At 48.0% G+C, this 27,986-nt stretch overlaps 1 protein-coding gene and 1 long non-coding RNA gene across 2 annotated transcripts; both read left to right on the forward strand.

Moving 5' to 3' along the window:
- The first annotated feature begins 1,610 nt into the window (after positions 1-1,610).
- Positions 1,611-27,959, forward strand: LOC117072109 (paired immunoglobulin-like type 2 receptor alpha). Its single transcript, XM_033192080.1, is given in 8 exon segments — positions 1,611-2,267; positions 2,270-2,290; positions 2,603-2,992; positions 17,123-17,341; positions 25,748-25,781; positions 27,159-27,208; positions 27,449-27,480; positions 27,651-27,959. Coding segments are annotated over 8 exon segments (909 nt in total). The 5' UTR covers positions 1,611-2,227; the 3' UTR covers positions 27,774-27,959.
- On the forward strand, positions 9,047-11,113 carry LOC117072112. The gene is made up of 2 exons (XR_004432715.1): positions 9,047-9,102; positions 10,587-11,113. It is a non-coding gene; the product is annotated as an uncharacterized LOC117072112 (long non-coding RNA).
- Positions 27,960-27,986: the final 27 nt, after the last annotated feature.

The following is a 27,986-nucleotide window of genomic DNA, read 5'->3' on the forward strand; positions in this document are numbered from 1 at the left end:
AGAAAGTTACAATTGGCTTGTGAACTCCACATCTATTGGGATCAGAGGAAGGCAGGAACAGGGTGGGTGCCAAGGAGGGGCAAGGGGCTGGGGCAGGGATGGATGTGGCCAGTGAGGACAGGAGGATACTTGTTGGGGGAATGTGGGGACATCCAAGCAGTGGTTCTCATCATGCGGTGCAGGGTAATCGCCCCCTCCCTGTCCCTGCTCCCCACAGACGACTTCCCACGCCCCTCCCATGAGCACCTGCACTAAGGGGGCTGCATTTAGGCTCCGCCCACATTGGAATCACGCCCTCCTCCAGGCCCTCCTCCTCCTCCCAGAGCCCTGTCTGAGAGAGAGCCACAGCCCCCAGGCTCAGTCCCAGGTCCTGTCACTGCTGTTGGAGGAGGGAGGATGAATAAACTCAGGAGACCTCACATCATCCCAGAGCAGAAATCCTGACACAAAAGGAATCTCCCATGGGGGTTCAGCTGGGTCCAGGGCCTGAAAGTGACATCAATGTGTACCTTGCATCTAAGGAGATCGCACGTGGCAGCACTGGGGCAGAAGACCCTGGGAAGCATGTGCCCTCCAGAGCTACCCAGAGGCTGTTGGCTGTAAGTTCTATGTGGCCCTCACCTTGGACGGCCTGGTAAGCAGGTGACCCTTCAGCCAGGTCCTCAGGCAGGACGGACCACCCTCTCGAGGCCCTGCCCAGACAGCCAGGGGGTCCCTTGTCCTCTCTTCAGCCTATCTTTCCAGCTGGCACCAGCTCAGCCCAAAGCCCCCGTGCCTCCGTTTTCCTGTGGGTTGAATGGGGAGAATGAGGTGTTGAGGGCCTGGCTCAGACAGAGGGGTTTCCTGAGCATGGGGGAACATGTTTCCTCAGGCCTGTGAAGGGAGGGAGGGCAGGGCGGCCTGGCTGGCCCTGGGAAGCACAGAGGAGCCTACTGGGGCCAGGGAAGAGACTGAGAAGGGAGGCCCATCCCTGCCTGCTTCTGTCTCAAGAAGGCTGATGCCATTTCCTCTGATGAAATCCTGTCTTCCTGCCCCCACAGCCCCTTAGCTGGAGGGGCCACCTCACCCTGGAGAGGGTTGGCAGAGCCTCCTACGGAGGGAGCCCTGTAGGCCACCAAAACTTCCCGCTCCAGCGACCACCCCAGGCAAAGGCCAGCAGAAACCCGTTAGAGATGGGCCCAGGACTGTGTGCGGGGTGCCCACTGTTGCTCTAAGCCTTCACTTCCTTCTGTGTCCAAGGAAGCTTCTGGATCAGCCAAGGGCTCAGGTGTGTGGAGGGAATGACCTGAGGTGCTGTATGAAGGGACAGCCTCCTGTCCTGCACTCAGAAGTTGAGGCCCAGAGATTCTGCCCTTCAGCCAGGCCCAGAAGTCTGGGTAGAGGGAGCTCCAGTCCTGGAACTGCCACTGCAAGTCACGTGGCCTGGGGCAGTGCTTCTTGGAGCCCTGTCCCCGCCTGCATAGGATGGGGAGGTCAGAGGGGAGCCTGCAGATCCAGTCTCACGTCTAGGGCGCGAAGGGGTGGCCTCCAGAAGAACCAGTCTGTGTAGGGGACCATCAGCCCCTCACCCCTTGAGCAAGGTCGTGGTCCCTGCACCAAGGGAGCGGGCCTGGGATGGGAAGAGGCCAGCTGGGCCCTGGTGGTGCCTGGGGACTGCATGGGAGTCCCTGCTGGGGAGGGAGAGGGACAGAGGACAAGCTGGGGACTCTGGTGCTTGGGCTGGGGTCTGAGCACCTGTGACCTCCACCAGCTTCCTCCTCCTAGTCCTCCCTGAGGACTGAATCTGGGACACAGAAGGGCAGAGATTCAGGCCTGCCTTTCCTCTCCCTGAAAGCCTGTGCTGGCCCTGGGCAGAGAGAAGGATGAGAAGTGAGGCTGAGTGAGGTGGGGCTGCGGGGATCCAGGTGGGAGGGGCCCAGCCAACCAAGGTCAGGCCCGGCTCCTCAGCAGGAGGATGGGCACTGGGGCCCTTGGGCAGGGCTGACTTGACACTGACCACAAGGGAGGCCCTTTTGCAATAAGGGAAAAGAAGCCAGATGGATAAAGGAAGTGCTGGTCACCCTGGAGGTGCACGGGTTTGGGGAAGGCTCCTGGCCCCCACAGCCCTCTGCAGAGCCTGAGCCCGGCTCCCCCCATTCACCTCAACCCCCAGGCGGCCCCTCCACAGGGCCCCTCTCCTGCCTGGACGGCTCTGCTGGTCTCCCCATCCCCTGGAGGAGAGCAAGCCATGGGCTGGCCCCTGCTGCTGCCCCTGCTGCCCCTGCTGCTGCGCCAGCATTTCTGCAGCCTGGTGAGTGCCCAGGACTGCCCAGATGTGGGCTCTGCCCAAACCACAGGAGGGGCCAACCCGAGACAAAGGTGGGACATCTTGAGGAGGGCCCAGGCTCCCACTACCAGGAAACAAGGGTGGGTCCCACAGGGGCAGGTGCCCCCATCCTCTCTCTCCCATGCCTGAAGAGTGGGAGACCCAGGCCAGAAGTCAGTCCAGCCACCTGTCACACGACTGCCTGTGGCTGAAGGTGCGGGAGGGTCTAGGGTCACCCTCTTTGTGTCTTGCGGTGGCTTCAAGGTCTCTCCCACACTCTCTCCCTCCCACCTGTAGGTGGCTCCGCGGGATCCGGTCCAAGCGGCCCTTTTGGGGTCACTCAACCAAAACACCTCTCAGCCCCTATGGGTGGCTCCGTGGAAATTCCCTTCTCCTTCTATCACCCCTGGGAGTTAGCCACAGCTCCCAACATGAAAATATCCTGGAGACGGGGCCACTTCCACGGGCAGTTCTTCTACAGAACAAGGCCAGCTTTCATTCACGAGGATTACTCGAACCGGCTCTTTCTGAACTGGACAGAGGGTCAGGACCATGGGCTCCTCAGGATCTCGAACCTGCGGAAGGAGGACCAGTCTGTGTATTTCTGCCGAGTCCAGCTGGACACACGGAGATCAGGCAGGCAGCAGTGGCAGTCCATCGAGGGGACCAAACTCACCATCAACCGGGGTGAGTCCAGCTGCCCCAGCACGTGCCTTGCCCACCGCAGTGAGGCTTTTATTATCACTGGTGATGTCGTCCCTGGCACCTCAGACCCCACTTCTTCTGATGACCCCTAAGTTCTCTCTTTGACCCCTAACACTTCCTCAGGCCTTTGCCACCTCTCCCCTTTTCTCTTCCCCTTGTCTCCACATCTGATCTGCTTTCCCCTCACTGTCCCCTCCAGATCCAGCCCTGCCCCCCACTCCTCAGGCCTCAGCATCTGCCAGACCCTCTAATTACCCTTCATTCTTTCTCCAAACTGGGGCTCCAGCCTGGCCTCTCCCCATGACCGCCCGGCAGATTTGATCTCTCCAGGGTGTGGCTCACCCGCTCTTTGTCATGTGTCTCTGCCTGGAGTCCCCGTTAGTGCCTCAGGGTGGGCTCCATATCTTGCATCTCTCACAGTCAGGAGCTCATCCAGGAACCCCCAGCAGGTGCCCAGTGACTGGCCCTGGGAGCTCTGCAGTCTCTGGGTCAACCTGGGTTCCCATCTGCCCACTTCCTTCTCCCCCTCTGCTTCCCAGAAGTGTCCTTCAGCTCCTCCCCGAACTTCTCACCTCTTCCCTCACCTGTCATATCCCTCTTCTCCTATATCCATCCTTTACCCTCCTCACTTTCTCCCCAGCCCCTGCAGCCCCCGCCTCTCCGACAAGCCCCTGGGTTCTTCCAGCCGTGCCCTCTCTGTCCTCCACTCTGGTCTTGCTACTCTGTCCTTCCCAACACTAAGGGACATGTCTGCAGAAGCAAGAGCAGCAGCCCTCATTCACTGAGGCATCATGGCATGGCCCTGGCAAATTGCTTCATGTGCATTGCCCTAGTGAACCCTCACCAAGACTCCTCAATGGCAAGAGGAACTGCTATTCTCTTCAGTTTACAGATAGGGAAACTGAGGCTAACAGAGCCTATATAGCTGCCCAATGTCACACTAGTGGTGCAGATGGGATTTGGAAGGGATGGTGAGGGCGGGACATGGTGGCTGACGCCTGTAATCCCAGCACTTTGGGAAGCCAAGGTGGGTGGATCACTTGAGGTCAGGAGTTCGAGACTAGCCTGGCCAACATGGCAAAACCCCGTCTCTACTAAACATACAAAAATTAGCCAGGCATGGTGGCACATGCCTGTAATCCTAGCTACTCAGGAGGCTGAGGCAGGAGAATCACTTGAACCTGGGAGGCAGAGGTTGAGGTGAGCTGAGATCGAGCCACTGCACACCAGCCTGGGTGACAAAGTGAGACTCTGTCACAAACAAACAAACAAACAAACAAACACAATGACAGGGATGGTGAGCTGCAGAGCTTTCTCGCCTAACCTCTAGCTACAGGGCCTCGCCTATTGAGTTGACCATAGTGTTCGCCTTGACCTACTTTTGAACCTAGCGATGGGATGTGTTGCACTAATAGATCTTCTGTTTTATTCAGAAAGGGCATCAGGGAAATTTGAGCCTAGGTTTATCTGTCTCCAGATCAGTGGGGAGAGGGGAGTTTCTCCCAGGCCCAGGCAGGAAGGGGGTGCATTGTCTGTAGAAAATGTTTTAGGAAACTAATATTTGGCCAGGTGGGTTTATTTTTTCTAATCACTTGCACTGGCAACCCTAAACAATGCCACGGATAAATTACTCTTCCCTGCAGGGACAGACACTCTCACTGCCCATGCCCTGGTAAACCACCACACCATCTTAACCACTGTGTTGGTTTTGGAGCAGATGGAGAGCGGCTCCATAATCCAAATGAAGCAAGACAGCCTTGAACTTTGATTTCCTGCATATTTCCTTAAATGGCCTTTTCTGAGAGATTTGGGTTTTTCTCAGGCCTTCTCTTCCTCTTTCCTTAATTCCTGCTTGCTTTTCTCACTTCTCTGCATAGGTCAGAGTTGTAGTTTTTTTCACTAATAAATTGTTTTGTTTTGTTTTGTTTTGAGATGGAGTTTCACTCTGTCGCCCAGGCTGGAGTGCAGTGGCTGGATCTCAGCTCACTGCAAGCTCCGCCTCCTGGGTTTACACCATTTTCCTGCCTCAGCCTCCTCAGTAGCTGGGACTACAGATGCGTGCCACCTCGCCTGGCTATTTTTTTGTATTTTTTAGTAGAGACGGGGTTTCATCGTGTTAGCCAGGATGGTCTCGATCTCCTGACCTCGTGATCTGCCCATCTTGGCCTCCCAAAGTGCTGGGATTACAGGCCTGAGCCACGGCGCCCAGCCATAAATTGTATTTTTAATTAATTCAATTAGTTGAATATTCATGCTTATTATAAAAAAACAAAATACAGGAAAATAATAAAAAGAGAAAAAAGTTTTGTTTGTTTGTTTTGAGACAAAGTCTCGCTCTGTCACTCAGGCTGGAGTGCAATGGCACAATCTTGGCTCACTCCAACCTCCACCTCCCAGGTTCAAGCGATTCTCCCACCTCAGCCTCCGAGTAGCTAGAATTACAGGCACTCGCCATCATACCAGGCTAGTTTTTTTATTTTTATAGAGACAGGGTTTCACTGTGTTAGCCAGGCTGCTCTCGAACTCCTGACCTCGGATGATCTGCCCACCTTGGCTTCCCAAAGTGCTGGGATTACAGGCGTGAGTCACCTTGCCCTGCCTTTTTTTTTAGACAGGGTCTCGCTCTGTCACCCAGGGAGTGTAATCATGGCTTACTGCAGTGTTGATCTCCCAGGCTCAAGTGATTCTCTTGCCTCAGCCTCCCAAATAGCTGGGACTACAGGCATGCACCACCACACCTGGCTAATTTTTGTATTTTTTTTTTGTAGTTATGGGATTTTGCTATGTTGCCCAGGCTGGTCTCAAACTCCTGAGCTCAAGTGATCCACCTACCTTGGCCTCCTAAAGTGCTGGGATATAGGCATGAGCCACTGTGTCTGGCAAAAAATCCAACTGAAGTATCACCATGCTAAGATACAACAAACTAAAGGAATATTTGTAGCAGATATAAACTAAGTTTGTTGTTGGCTTATTAATGTTTTTTACATAGTTTTACTTTTGTAACCAAACCTAATTGTGTTCTTTGTCACTTTTCTGTTTTATTTCTAAGCACAAAAATCCCAATTTCCACTAAAAGTTGAAAATATTGGCCAGACACAATGGCTCATGCCTGTAATCCCAGCACTTTGGGAGGCCGAGGTGGTGGATCACCTGAGGTCAGGAGTTCGAAACTAGCCTGGCCAACATGGTGAAACCCTGTTTCTACTAAAAATACAAAAATTAGTCAGGTGTGGTGGTGCATGCCTGCAGTCCCCAGCTACTCAGGAGGCTGAGACAGGAGAATTGCTTGAACCTGGGAGCCGGAGGGGGTTTCAGTGAGCCAAGATCCCACCACTGCACTCCAGCCTGAGCAACAGAGCAAGACTCTGTCTCAAAAAAAAAAAAAAAAAAGAAAAGAAAAAGAAAATATTTATATTTAAATTTTTTTTTTTTTTTTTTTTTTGAGACGGAGTCTCGCTCTGCCGCCCAGGCTGGAGTGCTGTGGCCAGATCTCAGCTCACTGCAAGCTCCGCCTCCCAGGTTCACGCCATTCTCCTGCCTCAGCCTCCCGAGTAGCTGGGACTACAGGCGCTCGCCACCTCGCCCGGCTAATTTTTTTGTATTTTTTAGTAGAGACGGGGTTTCACCGTGTTAGCCAGGATGGTCTCGATCTCCTGACCTCGTGAGCCGCCCGTCTCGGCCTCCCAAAGTGCTGGGATTACAGGCTTGAGCCACCGCGCCCGGCCTTAAATTCTTAATTAAAAAGAAATTGTATGTAATGAGAATTTATTTTGGTATATGGCATAAACAACTCAATTGATCTTTATATGAAGTAATTAATCAGTTGTCCCAACCCCATTTACTGCATTTTTATCTGCTTCTCTATTGATACATTAGGCCTGGTTTTAAAATGATTTTTGTAGAAGAGCATCCGTTTCTGGTCAGTCAGTTCTGTTTCACTGATCTGTCTTTTCTTACATCAGCACACAGGTTTAGTGATTGTAACTTTATCACGTTTCAATGCCTAAGATGATTTCCATCTCAAACATATTACTCCTTCCTCAAAAACTTTTTTAGGCTGGGTGCAGTGGCTTCATACCTGCAATCCCAGCACTTTAGGAGGCTGAGGCACAAAGATTACTTGAGCCCAAGAGTTTGAGACTTAACATGGGCAACACAGTGAGACCCCATCTCTACCAAAAAAAAAAAAAATTAGCCAGTTGTGGTAGTGCAAACCTATGGTCCCAGCTACTCAGGAGGCTGAGACACGAGCATTGCTTGAGGCCAGGAGGTTGGGCCTGCAATGAGCTATGATTTCACAACTGCACTCCAGCCTGAGCTACAGAGCAAGACCCTGTCTTAAAAAACAAAGCAAAACAAAAAATATTTTTCTGTTGTTGCCTGCCTGTTCCTTCCCCACTGTTAGAATAAGTTTATCCAGTTTAGGGGAAAAAAACAAAAACAAAAAACACAACACTCTTTTAAGTCACAGTTGCATTAAACCTATAACGCAATTGACAGAAACCGAAATCAGGCTCATACACTATCTTCCCACCCAGGAACAAGGTCCTATTTTATATCCCTCAGTAAACTTTGGTAGTGTTCTGCCAAAGAGCATATCAATGTCTCATAAGATCGTTTAACTGTCTGTAGTGAGCCGAGATCACGCCACTGCACTCCAGCCTGGGTGACAGAGCCAGATCCTGTCTCAGGAAAAAAAAAAAAGATTTTCTTACCCTCTATATTTCCTTTTGTTATTAATATGCAAGATTACTTTTTGAATCCTTAATAATTGTCATTGTAAAAGTAATGCATAGGTGGCCGGGTATGGTGGCTTACACCTGTAAACCCAGCACTTTGGGAGGCCGAGGCAGGCAGATCACAAGGTCAGATCAAGACCATCCTGGCTAACACGGTGAAACCCCGTCTCTGCTGAAAGTACAAAAATATTAGCTGGGCGTGGTGGCGAGCACCTGTAGTCCCAGCTACTCAGGAGGCTGAGGCAGAAGAATCACTTGAACTGGGAGACGGAGGTTGCAGTGAACCGAAATTGCACCACTGTACTCCAGCCTGGGCAATAGAGGGAGACTCTGTCTCAAAAAAAAAAAAAAAAAAAAAAAAAAAATGCATAAAATCTGGCCAAGATGGTGAGTTATATGCATGTTTACCATCACCCCTTCCCAGAATCTACTAACATAATAGCAAAGGGAATTTTTTAAGAAAGAAATCCTTCAGAACAAGAAATATATGAACTGGATGTACAAAAGCAAATTTTGAGAAGCTGGAAACAGACTAATGAAATTGGTTTAGGGCTAAACCCTAAGCCAGTGTTGGGAAACCCAGATGAATGGCAATTTATACCACAAAACTCTGTAAAGGTTCAGTAATGTTGGCCCTGAGTACCCCTGAAAGTAGGAGTGAAGATGGGTCTAAAAACTAGAGGACATTGAAAATCTACTTCAGAAGCAGGGAAACCTCCATTCCCCATTCTCCCACCCTAGCCCAAAGACAAGAGGTTTGCTTTCCAGAATAGATGAACCAGAGGGCCTCTGGGGCAGCATCCCAGGGATAACTGGCAAGGTGATTGGGGTCTGATCCTCATACTGAGTCCCCCAGCACCAGGGACTATACCTTGGCCTCAGCTGTGTCTGGGAAGCCTGAGGCTAGAGTCCCTATATGATTAAATGAAACAAACTTCTCCCATGAAACATGAAGAACAAAACAAACATGAAAAACAGAAAGAGGAACCTGGAAGAAACCAAAACAGTTCAGGGAGTATAAAATTTTAAAATACTCAGCATCTCCTTCTATTCAGAAAGTTAAGAGACCTCGTGCATGTGATAAGAGGGGGTGCTTTACAAAGGAACTTGCAAACCACAAAGAAACCACAAAGAAAGCTCTTGGAAATTTAAGATACAATAGCAAAAACAGAAAATTTCATTAAAGGGCTGGGCGCGGTGGCTCACGCCTGTAATCCCAGCACTTAGGGAGTCCAAGACAAGAGGATTACTTGAGGCCAGGAATTCAAGACCAGCCTGGAAAACATAGCAAGAATCTGGCAACATAGCAAGACTCTGTCTCTATAAAAAAAATACAATTTAAAAATTAGCTGGGTGCGGCCTATCATGGTAGCTTGCACCTGTAATCCCAGCACTTCGGGAGGCCGAGGCAGGCGGATCACTTGAAGTCAGAAGTTGAGACCAGCCTGGCCAACATGGCGAAACCCTCCCTGTCTCTACTAAAAATACAAAAAAAATTAGCTGGGTGTGGTCGTGTGTACCTGTAATCCCAGCTACTCGGGAGGCTGAGGCATAAGAATCATTTGAACCCGGTAGGCGACGGTTGTGGTGAGCTGAGATCCACCACTGCACTCCAGCCTGAGTGACAGAGTGAGACTCCATCTCAAAAAAAAAAAAAAAAAAAAAAACCTAGCTGGGTATGGTGGCACATGCCTGTAGTTTCAGCTACTCAGGAGGTTGAAGCAGGAGGATCACTTGGGGCTGGGAGGTCAAGGCTGCAGTAGCTGTGGTCCCACTACTGCACTCCAGCCTGGGGGACAGAGTGAGATCCTGACTCCAAAAAAGAAAAAAAAAAAACAAAAGCCACCACCACCACCAAAACAACCAAAAATGCACCCAAGGATGAAATTTACTTTTGAGTGTGGGAATAAATATATAAATGGATCAATTCTTTTTATGTGTCAGGTGATGGTGAAAAGAGAAAAGAAGAGAACTGAAGTGGAGTGAGTGGGACAGAGATTGCTAAGGGTGGCCCTGTATTCACACTGAACACGGAAGGCTGCTGTGAGATGAAGCAGAGCCTGGTGTAGGGTAACTGGGGAGACCTTAGAGTGAGGCACAGTTTGGGAAACCAATCAGGGACGGGGAAGTGCCCTGGGACCAGCAGCAGGCCTGAAGAGCAAGGGGAGGGAGCCCAGAGAAGACTGGAATGTGTTGAGAGGAGCTGTGGCCTCTGGAGTCAGAAGTTACAGGGCATGAGAGCCCACAGATGGGGTCCACCAAGGCCAGCTCCAAAGGCACAATGCAGGGATGGAAGAACTGGGGAGCGGACCTGGAGAAGCCCAGGAAGATCCAGCCTAGACACAGATTGATTGGTAGAACATAGTAGAGAGGCTGGGAGAAGAATGTTCCAGTCACACAGGACAAGTGTGGCTGAAGCCAAAGGGAAGAGGCAGAGGTTGCAGGAGGCGGGGAAGATCCCGTGTGGCTTTGAAAGCCAAGGAAACAACTCACTTTCGCTCTGAGTGCCATGCGAGCAAAGGAGCATTTCCTGCAGGAGTGCTGAGATCTGACTCACACTTTTTTTTTTTTAAATTATTATTATTTTAGATGGAGTCTTGCTGTGTCGCCCAGGCTGGAGTGCAGTGGCACAGTCTTGGGTCACTGAACCTCTACCTCCCGGGTTCAAGGGATTCTCCTGCATCAGCCTCCCGAGTAGCTGGGATTACAGGTGCCCGCCACCACACCCGGCTAATTTTTCTATTTTTAGTAGAGACAGGGTTTCACCATGTTGGCCAGGCTGGTCTCGAACTGTTGACTTCAGGCGATCTGCCTGTCTCGGACTCCCAAAGTGCTAGGATTACAGGCGTGAGCCTCCATGCCCAGCCCCAACTCATAGCTTAAAAGCATCCCTCTGGCTGTGGTATGGAGGAAAAAATTATAGGTGAGCGAAGTCAGAAGCAGGGAGACCGGGGAGAGATGATGCAGCTTGGCTTAGCAAGATGGCAGTGCATGAGGTGAGAGGTGGCTGATACTGGTTCTATTTTGAAGACAGGGCAGACAGGATTTGCAGATGGATTAGATGTAGGGTATGAGAGGGAGGGAAGCAAGGATGACTCTAAGGTCCTTGCCCTGAGCATCCTGAAGGACAGAATTGCCATTTACTGAGGTAGAGAAATGGGGAAGAATGGGTTTGGGAGGAAATCAAGAACTCTGTTTTGGACACCTTACGTTTGAGTCATTACTAGACATACAAATGGAGGCGTGAACAGCTGGTAAGATCTCTGAGTCTAGAGTGCAGGGGGAAAGTTGGCTGTATATATCAACTTGGAACCCAGCCTGGGCAACATAATGGAACTCCGTCTCTACCAAAAAAAAAAAAAAATTGGTTTTTTTTTTTTTTTTTTGAGACAGAGTCTCACTCGGTCACCCAGGCTGGAGTGCAGTGGCATGATCTTGGCTCACTGCAATCCCTGCCTCCAGGTTCCAGTGATTCTTCTGCTTCAGCCTCCTGAGTAGCTAGGACTGCAGGAGGGCACCACCACACCCAGCTAACTGTTTTGCATTTTTAGTAGAGATGGGGTTTCACCATATTGCTCAGGCTATCCACAGAAAAAAAAAATTTTTTTTAATTATCTGGGCATGGTGGTGTGCACCTGTAGTCCCAGCTACTCAGGAGGCTGAGATGGGAAGATCGCTTGAGCCCAGGAGTTGGAGGCTGCAGTGAGCCATGGCTGCACTACTGCACTCCAGCCTGGGCGGCAGAGGAAGACCAATCAGGATACCACTGATATTTAATGTCACGTGGTGAATGAGATCATCTGGGAAGTGAGTGTGGCTAGAGAGGAAGTTTCAGGACTGGGTCCTGACATTAGGTTTGGGCAGATGAAAAGAAATCAACAGAGATGACTCAGAAGGAGCTAAGAGTGAGGCAGGAGAACCAAGGGAGATGGTGTCCCAGAAGCCAAATGAATAACTCACTTCATAAAAGGGGGAGTGAGGAGTATCAAATGCTGAAAAGCTGAGTCAGATAAAGAAAATGCGGGTGTAAGATCTAAATTCTCCATGTCAGTAGTAAGAAGTGAGTAGATACCACTTAAAGCAAGCAAATCAAGCAACGGCAATATTTGCATGCTGTTTAGAAATAGGAGGTTAACACCAAAATAAATAGCTAAAGTTGCTGAAAATAGTTGCCTCTGGGGAGTTGGAAGGGAGTAGGAGGCAGGTGCAGGAGGCTGCTGTTTTTTTCTAAGTTATGTGAAATTTGTTGGGTCTGAATTATGTGCCGATACAACTTGGAAAAAAAAGTGTTAAATTTAAAAACTAATAAAAGTACTGGTAATACTTACACGTAATTTAAAAAATACAGAAGGAAGTTAAATAAAAGGTAACATTCACCTTATCTCCCCAGTCCCTACCACTTTGTGTGGAAGTGTTCTCTCTTACAGATACCGACATAAAACATAAATAGAATCAAACTACATACTATGCTGCTCTAGAACTTGCTATTTTTACTTAAAGTAACTTGAATCTCTTTCATTCCAGTATATATACATCTATGTCTTTTTTTTTTTTTTTTTTGAGATGGAGTTTTGCTCTTGTTGCCCAGGCTGGAGTGCAATGGCATGATCTCGGCTCACTGTAACCTCTGCCCCTGAGGTTCAAGTGATTCTTCCACCTCAACCTCCCAAGCAGCTGGGATTATAGCTGTGTGCCACCACACCTGGCCTATGCCTTTTTAATTTTTTTTTCTTTTTTTTCTTTTTTTTTTGAGACGGAGTTTCACTCTTGTCACCCAAGCTGGATGAGGTGGCACGATCTCAGCTCACTGCAATCTCTGCCTCCCGGGTTCAAGTGATTCTCCTGCTTCAGCCTCCCCAGTAGCCAGGATTACAGGCACATGCCACCATGCCCACCTAATTTTTGTATTTTTAGTGGAGATGGGGTTTCACCAAGTTGGCCAGGCTGGTCTAACTCCTGACCTCAGATGATCCACATGCCTTGGCCTCCCAAAGTGCTGGGATTACAGGCATGAGCCACTGCACCTGGCCATTTAAAAAAATTTTTTCACTGCTCCTTGCAGAGCAGGGCTAACTCCTAGTCATTGTGCTCTGAATCAGCAATGCCTTTTTAAATGGCTGCATGCATCCCATGGTAGTGATGTATCATAATTTATTTAATCACTGTTCTATTTGAAGACAGTTAAATTGTTGCCACATCACAAACTATAATGTAAAGAACACCCTTCAATACATGCCTTTGAATACTTGGGCAAGCCTTTGCATAGGAGAAATTCCCAGCACTGAGACAACTGCAACAAAGGGCACACATAGGTCTTTTACCTTTTGATAGATCGTCCCAAATTGCATTCCCAAAGGTTCTGCCCGTTTATACTCCCATTGTGCATAACAGTTTCTCTCTCCCTAAACCCTGGCCAATAACAGGCATTTTCCTCTACTCAGATCAGTTTTTTAAATGGTCTCTTGTATTAGTCTGCATTTTTTAAAAATTTGTTTTTTGTTGGGCGTGGTGGTTCACGCCTGTAATCTCAGCACTTTGGGAGGCTGAGGCGGGCAGATCACTTGAGGTCAGGAGTTCGAGACCAGCCTGGCCAACATGGTGAACCCTCGTCTCTAGTAAAAATACAAAAATTAGCCGGGTGTGGTGTCATGCACCTGCAATCCCAAGTACTTGGGAGGCTGAGACACAAGAATCCCTTGAAGCCAGGAATTGGAGGTTGCAGTGAGCCGAGGTTGCACTACTACACTTTTTTCTGTTGTTGACAGAATGACACTACGTCAAAAAGAAAAAAAAAAAAAAAAAAAAAACAGAAAAAAAAATTTTGTTTTGAGACAAGGTCTCAGTCTGTTGCCCAGACTGGAGTGCAGTGGCACACTCATAGATCACTGCAGCCTCAACCTCCTGGGCTCAAGCGGTCCTCCCTCCTCAGGCTCCTGAGTAGCTGGGACTATAAGCATGGGCCACCACACCCAGCTAATTTTTGTATTTATCATAGAGACCAGGGGAGCAGGGGGTCTCATTACGCTGCCCAGGCTGGTCTCAAACTCCTGGGCTCAAGTTATCTGCCCACCTCAACCTCCCAAAGTGCTGAGATTATAGGCATGAGCCACAGTGCCCAGCTTTGAAAGCAAAACAAAACAAAAAACTTTTGAATGGATATTAGCATTAGGATTATGGTATCTTTTTTTTTTTTTTTTTTTTTTTGAGACGGAGTCTTGCTCTGTCGCCGGGGCTGGAGTGCAGTGGCGGGATCTCAGCTCACTGCAAGCTCCGCCTCCCGGGTTCACGCCATTCTCCTGCCTCAGCCTCCCGAGTAGCTGGGACTACAGACGCCCGCCACCTCGCCCGGCTAGTTTTTTTGTATTTTTTAGTAGAGACGGGGTTTCACAGTGTTCGCCAGGATGGTCTCGATCTCCTGACCTCGTGATCCGCCCGTCTCGGCCTCCCAAAGTGCTGGGATTACAGGCTTGAGCCACCGCGCCCGGCAGGATTATGGTATCTTTTTATGAAATGGATTCAAATTGCATAGTTTTCCATATGTTCTGGAAACTTCTATGTGGGAATTCTATGTTCCTTAAATTTTTACAAGAACTTATTTATAAAACTTCCTGAGCATGGAGACCTTATGAAAGGTAGTTCTTTCATAGCATTCTCATTTCTTCTTTGTCTACTGATCATTAACCCATTTATGCCAGAGGCTCCAAATTTTTTGTGTGAAAGATCAGACCTTGGTGATGACCGTGAGCAGTAGCATATAAATAACTCACACAAGCTTAGCGTTCCAATAATGGAACACTAGGCATAAATAAGTTAAGGTATACTACTTTTTTTGTTTGTTTGTTGTGAGACAGAATCTTGCTGTCACCCAGGCTGGAGTACAGTAGCGTGATCTTGGCTCACTGCAACCTCCGCCTCCCAGGTTCAAGTGATTATCCTGCCTCAGCCTCCCAAGTAGCTGGGATTACAGGCGCCCACCACCACACCCAGCTAATTTTTGTAATTTTAATAGAGATGGAGTTTCACCATGTTGGCCAGGGCTGGTCTCAAACTCCTGACCTCAGGTGATCCGCCCACCTTGGCTTCTCAAAAGTGGTGGGATTACAGGCATGAGCCACTGTGCCTGGCCCCAAGGTATACTAGTTCTTAAATCAATTTTTAAAAATATCACCCAGGCCTGGCTCAGAGGCTCATGCTTGTAGGCCCAGCTAATCAGGAGGTTGAGGCGGGAGGATCACTTGAGCCCAGGAGGTGGAGGCTGCAGTGAGGTAGGATTGTGCACCCCAGCCTGGGCAACAGAGCAAGACCCTGTCTCAAAAAAACCCAAAAGACACCCATTTCACAGATATTTTAACATTTAACAATCTATAAGCATATACTCACTCATGATTGCAACTGGTTTTTGTTGTCATTAGGTTTGCTAGTCTTGTCTACCTTGTTGTTGTTGCTCCTTTAAATAACCAGTTTCTGCATTTATTTTGCTTGTGGCTATCTATTCCCTAATAAATTTATTCCTATGTAACTTTTCATTACTTTCTTACTCTGAGTTTCCTTACAGTTGTCTCCTCTCTGGGGTTTTTTCTTTGAAAACTGAATATTATGTTTGTTTTAAAAATTTATTCCCATTTTAAGTAATAAAAGCATTTCAGAGAGGAGCTCCCTCACCACTAATGTCCCCCAACCTAGAACGGTGCATGTAGAAATGGTTAAAATGACATATTTTATGTTACCTGCATTTGCAACAATAGACTCTTTTTGATCCTGTGATTTAGTCATCCCTATTTGTGAATGAGAAGATGAGGTTCTGAGGTCACCCTACTGATAACTGGTGTAGAATCAGGTTTTAACTGAGTTGCCTGTTATACTGAGTTTAGCTTAGAGTGTTGCTTTAGTCATACACCAGGGTTCTTTTTTAAAATATGTATTACTCTAGTTTTTATTTTCTAAACAGTATGTTATTATATATGTCTCCTTTAAGTAATTAAAACATTTTTAAATTCCCAATAGAGACATAGCATTTACACTTTTAGTAATTTCTCTTAAGAGTGGACGAAGATTTTAGTTCATCCTAACTTGAAGACATTAAGGAGCCTGATTTTTTTGTCCTGTGGCTGAGTACTATGTCAATTTTGTAAGGGTGCATGAAACAGCTATAAAGAAGGTGTAACTTGTTTGTAGGATGTGAAGGTCAATATATATTAATGTGACCTTAAAAACATATTTTCAATATACAGTAGGTTTTTTACAGATGTGTTCTCACTTATTAAGACAATTCTGGCTCGGCACAGTGGCTCATGCCTGTAATCCCAGCACTTTAGGAAGCTGAGGCAGGCAGATCACCTCAAGTCAGAAGTTGGAGACCAGCCTGGCCAACATGGTGAAACCCTGTTTCTACTAAAAAAAGAAAAAAAATACAAAAATTAGCTGGGTGTGGTGGCATGTGCCTGTGATCCTAACTACTCGGGAGGCTGAGGCAGGAGAATCACTTGAACCTGAGAGGTGGAGGTTGCAGTGAGCCGAGGCTGCACCACTGCACCCCAGCCTGGGTGACAGAGCGAGCCTCCGTCTCAAAAAAAAAAAAAAAAAAAAAGATAATCCTGTAAAAAGACACATTGTGTGATTCAGCGAATACGAGGTACTTAGAGTAGTCAAATTCATAGAGACAGAAAGCAGAGGGGTAGAAGGGTGGTTGCCAGGGACTTCGGGACACAGGAATGAGAAGTTGATGTTTAACACATAAAATATTTCCATTGAGGAAGATGCAAAGGTTCTGGAGTTGGATGGTGTGATGGTTGCACAACACTGTGAATGTGCTTGATGCCACTGAACGGTGCATGTAGAAATGGTTAAAATGACATATTTTATGTTACCTGCATTTGCAACAATAGACTCTTTTTGATCCTGTGATTTAGTCATCCCTATTTGTGAATGAGGAGATGAGGTTCTGAGGTCACCCTACTGATAACTGGTGTAGAATCAGGTTTTAACTGAGTTGCCTGTTAAGTTGAATTTGAGGAGGAAGAAATAAAATGAAAGGAAGGAAGAAATAAAAGGAAGGAAGGAAGGAAGGAAGGAAAGAAGGAAGGAAAGAGGGAGGCAGAGAGGGAGGGAGGGAGGGAGGGAGGGAGGAAGGGAGGAAGGAAGGAAGGGAAAGGAAAGGAAAGGAAAAGGAAGGGAAAAATAATATAAAATGAACTGAGTCGTCTGCATTGAAAGCTGTTAGCATGTCACCCTGTTCCCCGCTCCCTGTGTGGGCTTCAGAGAGGAGCTCCCTCACCACTAATGTCCCCCAACCTAGAAAGCAGCACACCATGCCTTTCACCCAGACACCCTGCACCCCCAGGGGAGGGTCTGTTCATTGCTCATCTCTCCCCAGCTGTCACGACCACCACCCAGAGGCCCAGCAGCATGACCACCACCCGGAGGCCCAGTAGCGCAACCACCACAGCCAGCCTCAGCGTCACACAGGGCAAACGACACTCAGACTCTTGGCACCTAAGTCTGAAAACTGCCGTGGGGGTGACAGTGGCTGTCGCTGTGCTCGGAATCATGATTTTGGGACTGATCTGCCTTCTCAGGTGGAGGAGAAGGAAAGGTAAGTGCCCAGGACCTATCCTCTCCCCAAGCCTCCCATCTGGGGGTTTCTCAGAGCCTACCTGCAGCTATGGGGCTTCTGAAATATGCAGACCCTGCCTGCTCCCCTCAAGCCCGCCTCCCTCAAACCCACTGAGGCCGACTTCATGGCCTGTGCTGGGTTGTCTGCATTTGTGAGGCTCCTGCAGTGGGGCGGGGCAGGGTCACATATGAGAGCCCACAGCCCTTTTCACACAGCTGATCCCCACCCAGTTCTCTCTCAGTCATCACGCATCTACCTCCCCTGAAGGTTCCTGGGGAGGGGAGGGTCTCCCCTGGCAAAAGGACAGAGAGAGCAGAAGGGAACGGAAGTAGGCTGAGCTCAGCAGGCACTGGCCGACTGCCCACCTGCCACAGCCTGGCTTGAAACTGGAGAAGCAAAGTAGATAAAGCATAAACCATAGACTGCTCTCAGTGAACTAGGGGTGTGGGGTTGTCAGTTGCCTTAAGGACTAATTGCTTCATTGAGAAAGAACTATGGTAGCACTTAATAAGGGTGGGAGGAAGGAGAGGTAATCAGAGAGAGAGGACTTCCCAGAGGAGGTGATATATGCAAAAGTCTCAAAGAAGAAAAAGAATTAGCCTGGCAAATGGTGAGGGTGGTGTAGAGGTCACTCACTTTCCATGTGGGTGGAGGAAACCATTCCAGGAGCTGTAGGAATCTCAGTGCTGGTGGAGGAGGCAGGAGAGGAGGGGATCTTGGAAATCACACCCAAGAGCCTCCAATCCCAGAGGCAGCGTGAAGCAGTAAAGGGTGACCTCAGCTCCCGTGAGAGACCTCAGTCTGTGAAGGAGTGGCCAGAGGTGGGCCAGGCTGGGTCAGTGCAGTGCAGGGGTGAGGTGGAGAGAGGGAAAGGGCCAGATCCTGGAAAAGATTAAGTAATAAAACCAAAGAGGTGAGGTGCAGTGCGGTGGCTCACGCCTGTAATCCCAGCATTTTGGGAGGCTGAGGCAAGAGAATTTCTTCAGCCCAGGAGTTTGATACCAACCTGGGCAACACAGGGAGACCCTGTCTCTACAAAAAAAAAATATAGAAAATTAGCTGGGCATGGTAGCCTGTGCTTGTAGTACCAGCTACTGGGAGGCTGAGATGTGAAGACTGCTTGAGCCCAGGAGTTTAAGATTACAATGAGCTATGATTTCACCACTGCACTCCAGCCTGGGAGACAGAGCAAACTATCTCCAAATAAATATAAAAATAATTTAAAAAAATTTTTTTATAAAGACATTTGGTTGGCTGGTCAGGGTAGCTCATGCCTATAATATCAATACTTAGGAAGGCCGAGGCAGGATAATCTCTTGAGCCAAGGAGTTCAAGACCAGCCTGGGCAACTTGGCAAAATCCCGTATCTACAGAAAATACAAAAATTAGCTGGCTGTGGTGGCGTGCGCCTGTGGTCCCAGCTACTCCAGAGGCTGAAGGGAGAAGACTGCTTGAGCCTGGGAGGTCGAGGCTGCAGTGAGCCGTGACTGTGCCACTGTACTCCAGCCTGGGTGACAGAGCAAAACCTTATCTCAATAAATTAAATAAGTTGATTGTTATACTGGTGTAGGGGCAAGGGAGCAGGAATAAGCCCCTGTTTCCATTTGAGTGGATGAGGCTGTAATGAAATCACCAAGTACAATGATGAAGAGAGGAAGAGATCACGCTTGGAGGGGAACAATGCCTCGTTTAATTTGGGATCCGTTACACTGGGGATCCACGTGTGGCATCTCAGCAGAGTTGTCCATTGGAAACTCAGAGTACACATTTACAGTTCAAAAGAGAGGACAAGGCCTGAGGCATTAATGAGTTCCACCCCAACATCCTCCAAAGCTGATCTGAAGTTACCATCAAGAACGTTTGCAATGGGCTGGGCGTGATGGCTCCCGCTCATGCCTGTAATCCCAGCACTTTGGGAGGCCAAGCTGGGTGGATCACTTGAGCCCAGGAGCATGAGACCAACCCGGCCAATGTGGTGAAACCCTGTCTCTACTAAAAATACAAAACTTAGCCAGGTGTGGTGGTACGCACCTGTAGTTCCAACTACTGGAGAGGCTGAAGTGGGAGATTGCTTGAGCTCAGGAGGCAGAAGTTGCAATGAACTGAGATCATACCACTGCACTCCAGTCTGGGTAATAGAGTGCAAGGAGATTTGCTCTATCAGCTATGAAAGCACAGAGGGGAGGAGCACAGGATCGGGGCTGCCTGCAGTCAGATCCTGGCCTCACACCCTCACCAGGGAAACAGGCTTGCTGGTACAAAGGCTGTGCACCTCAATTTCCTCATGGCAAAGGGAGTGAAAATGGTACCTACGTGGGGTTGTCCTGATGATTAAATGTACTGTGTTTAGAATAGATCTTGCACAGGGTGTGCCACAGGAGCATAAGCACTTAGAATGACTAAACAGTAGGCATTAAACCAGGGAACACTGGCTCTCATGGGAGCACCATCATATGAATACATTTAAAAAAAAAGACAAAACGGTACGATATTGGCGTATTCATACACAGATAAAGTAATGGAAGAAAAGAAGAAAATGTAAGTCTAACAGAATGAAAAGAGACCCAAATATATGTGGGAATTTAGTTGGTTAAAAGGTTTCTAATCAATGGGGAAAGATGAGTAATTCAATGAATGGTGCTAGAACTATTCAGTAGCCATCTCAGAAAAAACAACATTATCTCCTTAACTCATAATTTGTACCAAAATAAATTCCACAGGGATCAAAGATTTAAATGAGAAAAAAAATAATCCTAGTACCAGAAGAAAATGTGAGATTATTTCATAATCAAGGAGTAGAGACAGTCTTCCTCAGTATGACCAAGCCCCAAAGCCATGGATTAAAATATTAAAATCTGGCCAGGCACGGTGGCTCACGCCTGTAATCCCACTTTGGGAGGCTGAGGCAGGCGAATCACTTGAGGTCAAGAGTTCAAGACCAGCTTGGTCAACAGGGTGAAACCCTTTCTCTACTAAAAATACAAAAATTAGCTGGGCATGGTGATGCGCCCCTGTAATCCCAGCTACTTGGGAGGCTGAGGCATGAGAAGCGCTTGAATCCAGGAAGTCGAGGCTGCAGTGAGCTGAGATCACACCACTGCACTCCAGCCTGGGCAACAGAGCGAGACTCTGTCTCAAAAAAAAAAAAAAAAAAAATTAAAATCAACCACTTAATTTTTTTTTTTTTAATTCTGCAGAACAAAAACCACAGCGTTTTTCTCCTGAGAATGAGTAAGAGGGTCAGGGAATTGAAGAGAAAGTTTGACATAATCACTGAGGAAACGGGAAGTGGAGTTTGAGGATTCAGCTCAGATGAGAAACTGTAAATCTATGATAGCAGCGTTGTGCATGGCGCATTTTCCCCCAGCAGTAGTCAACCATTCAGATTTTGAGACCGTAGTGATTTTTGTTGGTCAGGAATTGTTGTCAGTTGCTACCACCAGGGACCAGAAGTAACAGTGGTTTACACAAGACAGAGCTGGGTTATTTTTTCCTCTTGTAAACAGATCTGGAAGCAGACAGCACATCACTGTTCTTAGACACTCAGGTTCCTACCTTTCTGATTTACCAGCCCTGATGCTGGCTTCTGTCCCGAAGGTTGCCTCATAGCCCAAGATGGCTGCAAGGATTCTAGCCACTATTTCTGGGTTCCTGGCAAAAAATAGGAGAAAGGAAGAAAGGGGGAAAAAAAAAAAAAAAAACATTATGCCTCAACTATCTGTTTTCTTTTAAAGAGTCTTCCTGAAAGACCTAACAACTTCACGTGTGAGAGCCCCCAGCCCTCTCCACACAGCCGATTCCCCCTACCCCAGTTTATCTTATTGGCTAGAATTTGGTCATATATCCCACAGCTATCTGTAGGGGGAATCCTCCCACTCCAAATAAAATCAATTTTCTGTAACTAAGAATAATTGAATAGATATTGGGTAATCAAATAGCATTTCCGCCATAAGACACCCCCAGGATTAGAGATTTGCCAGCTAAGTGTGGCAGAGAGACAGGAGATCACAGGTCAAGGAGCTAGTGAGAAGGCAGGAATGGAGAGCAGAGGGGTCAGCAGGGAGTCTGAATAATCTGTAGAAAAGTAGATTATCAAGGTGATAAGAGTTCAATGAAGTCTAAGAACCGGTACAGTGGGATAATGACAAAAGGCAGCTGGAACGCTTGCAAGCTTATTCTGTGAGGTCAGCATTACCATGATACCAAAGCCAGACAAAGATACTACAAGAAGAAAAAAAAAAACAACTACAGAGCGATAACCCTGATGAATATTGATGTAAAAGTCTTCAACAAAATAATAACAAACCATACTCAACAGCACGGCAAAGAATTACACACCATGAGCCGGGCACAAGAATCACTTGAACCTGGGAGGCGGAGGTTGTAGTGAGCTGAGATTGTGCTATTGACACTCCAGCCTGGGTGACAGAGTGAGACTCCATCTCAAAAAAAAAGAAGGAACTGAATCGAAAAAAAAAAAAAAAAAAAAGATAGATCAATATACCAATGGAATAGAATACAGAGTCTAGAAATAAATCCTTGCGCATATGGTCAAAAGACTTGACAAGGGTACCAAGAGCACTTAATGGGCAAAGGACAATCTCTTCAACAAATGGCATTGGAAAACTGAATATCCACACCAAAGAATGAAGTTGGATCCTTATCTTATACCATACACAAAATTTAACTCCAGATGGATTAAAGACCTAAAAAGTAAGACCCCAAACCATAGGGAAAAAGCCTCATGACATTGAGTTTGGCAATAATTTCTTGCCTGTGATACCAAAAGCACAAGCCACAAAAGAAAAAATAGACAAATAGGACCACATTAAACTTAAACATGTGTTTTCATTAAAGGACACAATCAAAAGAATCCAAAGACGGCCGGGCGCGGTGGCTCAAGCCTGTAATCCCAGCACTTTGGGAGGCCGAGACGGGCGGATCACGAGGTCAGGAGATTGAGACCATCCTGGCTAACACGGTGAAACCCCGTCTCTACTAAAAATACAAAAAACTAGCCGGGCGAGGTGGCGGGCGCCTGTAGTCCCAGCTACTCCGGAGGCTGAGACAGGAGAATGGCGTAAACCCGGGAGGCGGAGCTTGCAGTGAGCTGAGATCCGGCCACTGCACTCCAGCCTGGGTGGCAGAGCAAGACTCCGTCTCAAAAAAAAAAAAAAAAAAAAAAAGAATCCAAAGGCAACCTACAGGATAGGGAAAATATTTGCAAAATATATATCTAATAAGGAGTGAATATCCAAAATATATAAAAACTCCTACAATTCAACAACAAAAAAATAAACCCAATTTAAAAGTGGGCAGTGGATTTTAACAGACATTTCTCCGGAGATGATATATGCTATGGTCTGAATGTGTCTCCTCAAATCATGTATTGGAAACTTAGTCCCCAGTGTGACAACTGCGAGGTAGTGTGTTTTGGAAGGTGCTTAGATCATGATGGCTCTGCCAGACGAACAGATTAATGACATTATAAAAAGGGATTTCAGGAGTGGGTTCACTGTCTTGTGATCTTCTGCCATGTGAGGGCACAGTAATCCTCCCCTCTGGAAGACACAGAAAAAAGCAAGTTGCTGGCACCTTGATCTTGGACTTCCCAGCCTCCAGAACTGTGAGAAATAATTTTTGTTTTGCTTTGTTTTACTTTTCAGCAAACTCTTGTCCAACAGAAGAAATAAATTTGTTTTTTATAAATTATACAGGCTCAGATATTCTTATATATATTAGCAGCACAAAATAGACTAAGACAGTACACAAATCGCCAACAAGCAGATGAAAATGGCCAACTATTCATCAGAGAAGTGCAAATCAAAACCACAGAGAGCTATCTCCTTATACCCAGAAGGATAGCTACTATTAAAAATAAATAAGTGGCCGGGCGCGGTGGCTCAAGCCTGTAATCCCAGCACTTTGGGAGGCCGAGACGGGCGGATCACGAGGTCAGGAGATCGAGACCATCCTGGCTAACACGGTGAAACCCCGTCTCTACTAAAAAATACAAAAAACTAGCCGGGCGAGGTGGCGGGCGCCTGTAGTCCCAGCTACTCGGGAGGCTGAGGCAGGAGAATGGCATAAACCCAGGAAGCGGAGCTTGCAGTGAGCTGAGATCCGGCCACTGCACTCTAGCCTGGGCGACAGAGCAAGACTCCATCTCAAATAAATAAATAAATAAAATAAAATAAAATAAAATAAATAAATAAGTGTGTAAATGACAAACGTTGGGAAGAATGTGAAGAAATTGGGGTCCTTGTGCACTGTTGATGGGGGTATAAAATAGTGCAAATGATATAGAATAAATCATATTAAAAAAAGATTTAATTTTCCTCAAAAATTTAAAAATAAAGGCCAGGAGTGGTGGTTCACTCCTCAAATTCCAGCACCTTAGGAGGCTGAGGCAGGCAGATCACCTGAGGCCGGGAGTTCGAGACCAGCCTGGCCAACATGGTGAAACACCATCTCTACTAAAAATACAAAATTAGCTGGGTGTGATGGCAGGCACCTGTAGTCCCAGCTACTTGGGAGGCTGAGGCAGGAGAATCGTTTGAACTCAGGAGGCAGAGGTTGCAGTGAGCTGAGATTGTGCCACTGCACTCCAGCCTGGGTGACAGAGCGAGACTTCATCAATCAATCAATCAATCAATAAAGCAAGCAAGGAAGCAAGCAAGCTACCATATGATCCGGCAATCCCACTTTTGGGTACATGCCCAAAAGAACTGAAAAGAAAGGTCTTGAAGAAATATTTATACACCCATGTTGACAGCAACACTATTTTCAATGGCCAAGAGGTGGAAGCAACCCAGATGTCCATCGACAAATGAATGGATGAACAAAATGTGGTTTATACATATAATGGAATACTATTCAGTCTTTAAAAGAAATTCTGGGCCAGGTGCAGTGGCTTACACCTGTAATCCCAGCACTTTGGGAGGCCGAGCTGGGTGGATTACCTGAGGTCAGGAGTTCGAGACCAGCATGACCAACATAGTGAAACCCTGTCTCTACTAAAAATACAAACTTAGCTAGGCCTGGTGGTGGGCATCTGTAATCTCAGCTATGTGGGAGCCTCAGGCAGGAGAATCGCTTGAACCCAAGAGGTAGAGGTTACAGTGAGACTAGATCACACCACAGAACTCCAGCCTGGGTGACAAGAGCAAAACTCTGTCTCAAAAAAAAAAAAGAAAAAGAAAGAAAGAAATTCTGACACATATTACAGTATAAACAAACCTGGAAGACATCATGCTAGGTGAAATAAGGCAGTTACAAAATGACAAATATTGTATGATTCTGTTTTTCGGTGGTACCTAGAGATATGAAATTAATAGGAACAGAAAGTAGAATGGTGGTTGTCAGAAGCTGCAGGGAGGAGGGAGTGGGGATTCTTAATCTCAGTTTTGCAAGATAAAAAGGTTCTGGAGATGTTTCATAACAGTGTGAATACACTTAACACTACTGAACTGTACACGTGGTTAAAAGTGAATTCTAGCATTTTTTTTTTACCATAAGTAAAATAAAATATAACCTGTTTAAGTTTCAGAGAGAGGGGAAAACCAGAGGGACAGAAGAGTACTGGAAGGAGAGAAAGTTGCAGAATGGAAATGATACTAGCAATTAGTATTTCAGAGTTCCCAGTCTCAACATAAAAAAAAAAAAAGTCCTGTAGAAGTGGAAGGGGAGGTCCCTGGAGTTGAAGGGTACCTCGAGGCCTGGGTTCAGAGGGTGTCTCTGTGGATGTGAAGCCCTTCTGGGAAGAGGTTGGATGGTAGAGGGGATGTCTGTGAATCAGGAGCCCAGTGCTTGGGAAACACTGCAAGGATGCCAGGGGGACAGGATGGGCAGGGTACAGTGGGAGAGGCAGCAGAGGATTCAGGGTGGGACCAGCCAGAGGAGGCCTAGTGGTGGCAACAGAACTTCAACAGCCACAAACATGAGTCCCAAGCACGAAGCTCCCAAGCCTGGAGGGCAGACTTAGATGCCACCTAGAAGGAAAGCACAGGTGTGGTCTCCCTGAGGACCTGGAAGGAGTGGGGGTAGGGTGCCAATGTCAAGGGAAGGGGAGGGGAGGGGAGAAGTGGCTGGGCGAGGGCTCAGTAGTGGAGGGAGCCAGGTTGGGACTGAGCAGAGAGCTCAACAGAGAAAGAAACCGAGGGAGGGGGTCAGGGTGAGGGGGTCTCAGGAGGTGACGTGGAGGACAACAGGGAGGACAGGTAGGGACCTCAGGGTGCTGGCTGAGTCCCAGGCCCTTCCTGATGGGTTTGGGTGGAGCAGCTGGTCCCTCTAAGGAGGGCCTCAGCCTAGGGCGCAGCACAGAAGGTGGGATGGAGACTGCCATCACCCGGATGCCATCCTGACTCACTGTCGGTCCCCCTACAGGTCAGGAGCGGACTAAAGCCACAACCCCAGCCAGGTGAGTGCTGGGCCTCCCCAGGGGGGTGGGGAGGTGCATGTGCAGGCAGTGGCCTGGTTTGGGAAACAGGGAGTGTGCTGCTAAGAACCCCACAAACCCAGCCTGCCACAGCCGTCGTTGCATCCCCAACTAACCCATCCTCGTCCTCCTTTGTCCTCTAGGGGCCACGCACTTGACCTCGGGGTTTCTGTCCCCTAAATACTAGACTAGTGGACTCCGGGTTCCAGTACGAACACTTAGAGTCTCTTTTCTGGAGTGCCCATCTGTGCCCTCTGTCTGCCTTTCCTGGTGTTACTAAGCTTTTCCTGCTCTTCACCTGCTTCCTCTCAGCCTGGATCTTCCAGCTTTTCCATATCGTCTGCTCTCGTTCAATCTGTCCTGTTCCCCTGCTGAATGTGCAGTTGGGGACCCAGGCTTCCTCTGCCTCCAGCTCCTCTCCCCACCTGTGTGTGCTCAGGAGGGACTCACCAGCCTCTGCCTTGCTCCCCTCTCCAGGCTAGGGCCTCACTTTTCCTTTTTCTGGGCTCTTCCTCTCCACCCTCCTGCCTCTCTTTCCTTTCCTCTGGCCCCTCCTTTCCATGGCCGTAGGTCTCCTGCTGGAAGAAAGCATCACCCTTGCCCTTTCTCCTGTCCTGGCTTTTGTCGGCTGCCCTTCTCCTGTCCCTCATCAGGTTCCTTCTCCATCCATTCACCCAGCCTGAGCTCCTGATCAGAAGACCTGAAATTCACACAATTGGTTTGCTTCTCCCGGTTTTAGCCAAGGCAGCGCCAGCAGAGAGAAAGCAAGGATTGACCTTTCCTATTTTTCCTCTCCGTGTTCCTCTCATACAAGCAGCTTCCCTAGAAGAACCCAACTCACTGAGCACCGAGGGACCTCTGCTGGACCACACACAAATTGCCCCTAATTCCTCTTCCAAGCAGCCTCCTCTGAGTCTAAAACCATCACACCCATCCTGAGCAGGGTGGACAGGTTGCAGAGCACTCCCCAAAGAGAACCAGCCCCTAACACGTGTCATAGTTCTTTTTTCATTTTTTTTTTTTTATTTTTGAGAGAGGGTATCGCTCTGTCACCCAGGCTAGTGTGCAGTGGCGCAATCATAGCTCACAGCCTTGAGCTCCTGGGCTTAAGCGATCCTCCCACTTCAGCCTCCTGAGTAGCCTGGACCATAGGCGCACACTACTACATCGGCTAGTTTTTGTATTTATTATAAAGACAGGGTCTCGCTATGTTGCCCGGGCTGGTCTTGTACTCCTAGGCTCAAGCAATGGCCACCTGCCTCAGTCTCCCAAAGTGCTGGGATTACAGGTGCCACCACCCAGCCCATGTCTTAAATGCCTAGCCTCTAACATATTTCCTATCCTCTTGTTCCCATACAGGGAACCCTTCCAAAACACAGAGGAGCCATATGAGAATATCAGGAATGAAGGTGAGTCCTTACCACCATCCTTCCCCATTTTCTACCCCTGGCCCTTCCTGTTTCCCCAAACACCCACTACCTGGGTCTGTGCCCCTCTCAGTGTTTTCTTCTTTCCATTCCTTGCCCCTTGCCCCCACGTGACCCTGGTCCTGACCTAGCAGATAACCTCACTCCTAGAGCCCCCTGTCCATCTCTCTCCCCTGGTTGTCACACCACCTGACCTTGGCACACCTTGCTTTTTATTCCTAGGACAAAATACAGATCCCAAGCTAAATCCCAAGGTAAGCAGTCAGACCAGGGACTGAAGGAATTAGAGAAGCCTGGAGAAAGTGGGGTGGAAGGGAGAGGGGGAGTGTGGTGTGGGCAGGAGAGTCAGATTGTAGGCTTGTCGCTAAGATGGGGACAGCTCCATCTCCACTGTCTAACTCTTTCTCTCTGGGTTCTCGCCCAGGACGACGGCATCGTCTATGCCTCCCTTGCCCTCTCCAGCTCCACCTCACCCAGAGTACCTCCCAGCCACCATCCCCTCAAGAGCCCCCAGAACGAGACTCTGTACTCTGTCTTAAAGGCCTAACCAATGGACAGCCCTCTCAAGACCGAACGGTGAGGCCAGGCACAGTGGCGCAGGCCTGTAATCCCACCTACTCTGAAGCCTGAGGCAGAACAGAGTGAGCCCAGGAGTTCAGCGCCAGCTTTGATAATGGAGTGAGATGCTATTGCTAGTTTAAAATGTATATTAAACAATAAAGTAACAAATTTAGAAAGATTGTCTTCAAAACTATTTTTT

The sequence above is a fragment of the Trachypithecus francoisi genome, unplaced genomic scaffold, assembly GCF_009764315.1.
Source record: "Trachypithecus francoisi isolate TF-2019V2 unplaced genomic scaffold, Tfra_2.0 Lachesis_group4, whole genome shotgun sequence".
Lineage (NCBI taxonomy): Eukaryota > Metazoa > Chordata > Mammalia > Primates > Cercopithecidae > Trachypithecus > Trachypithecus francoisi.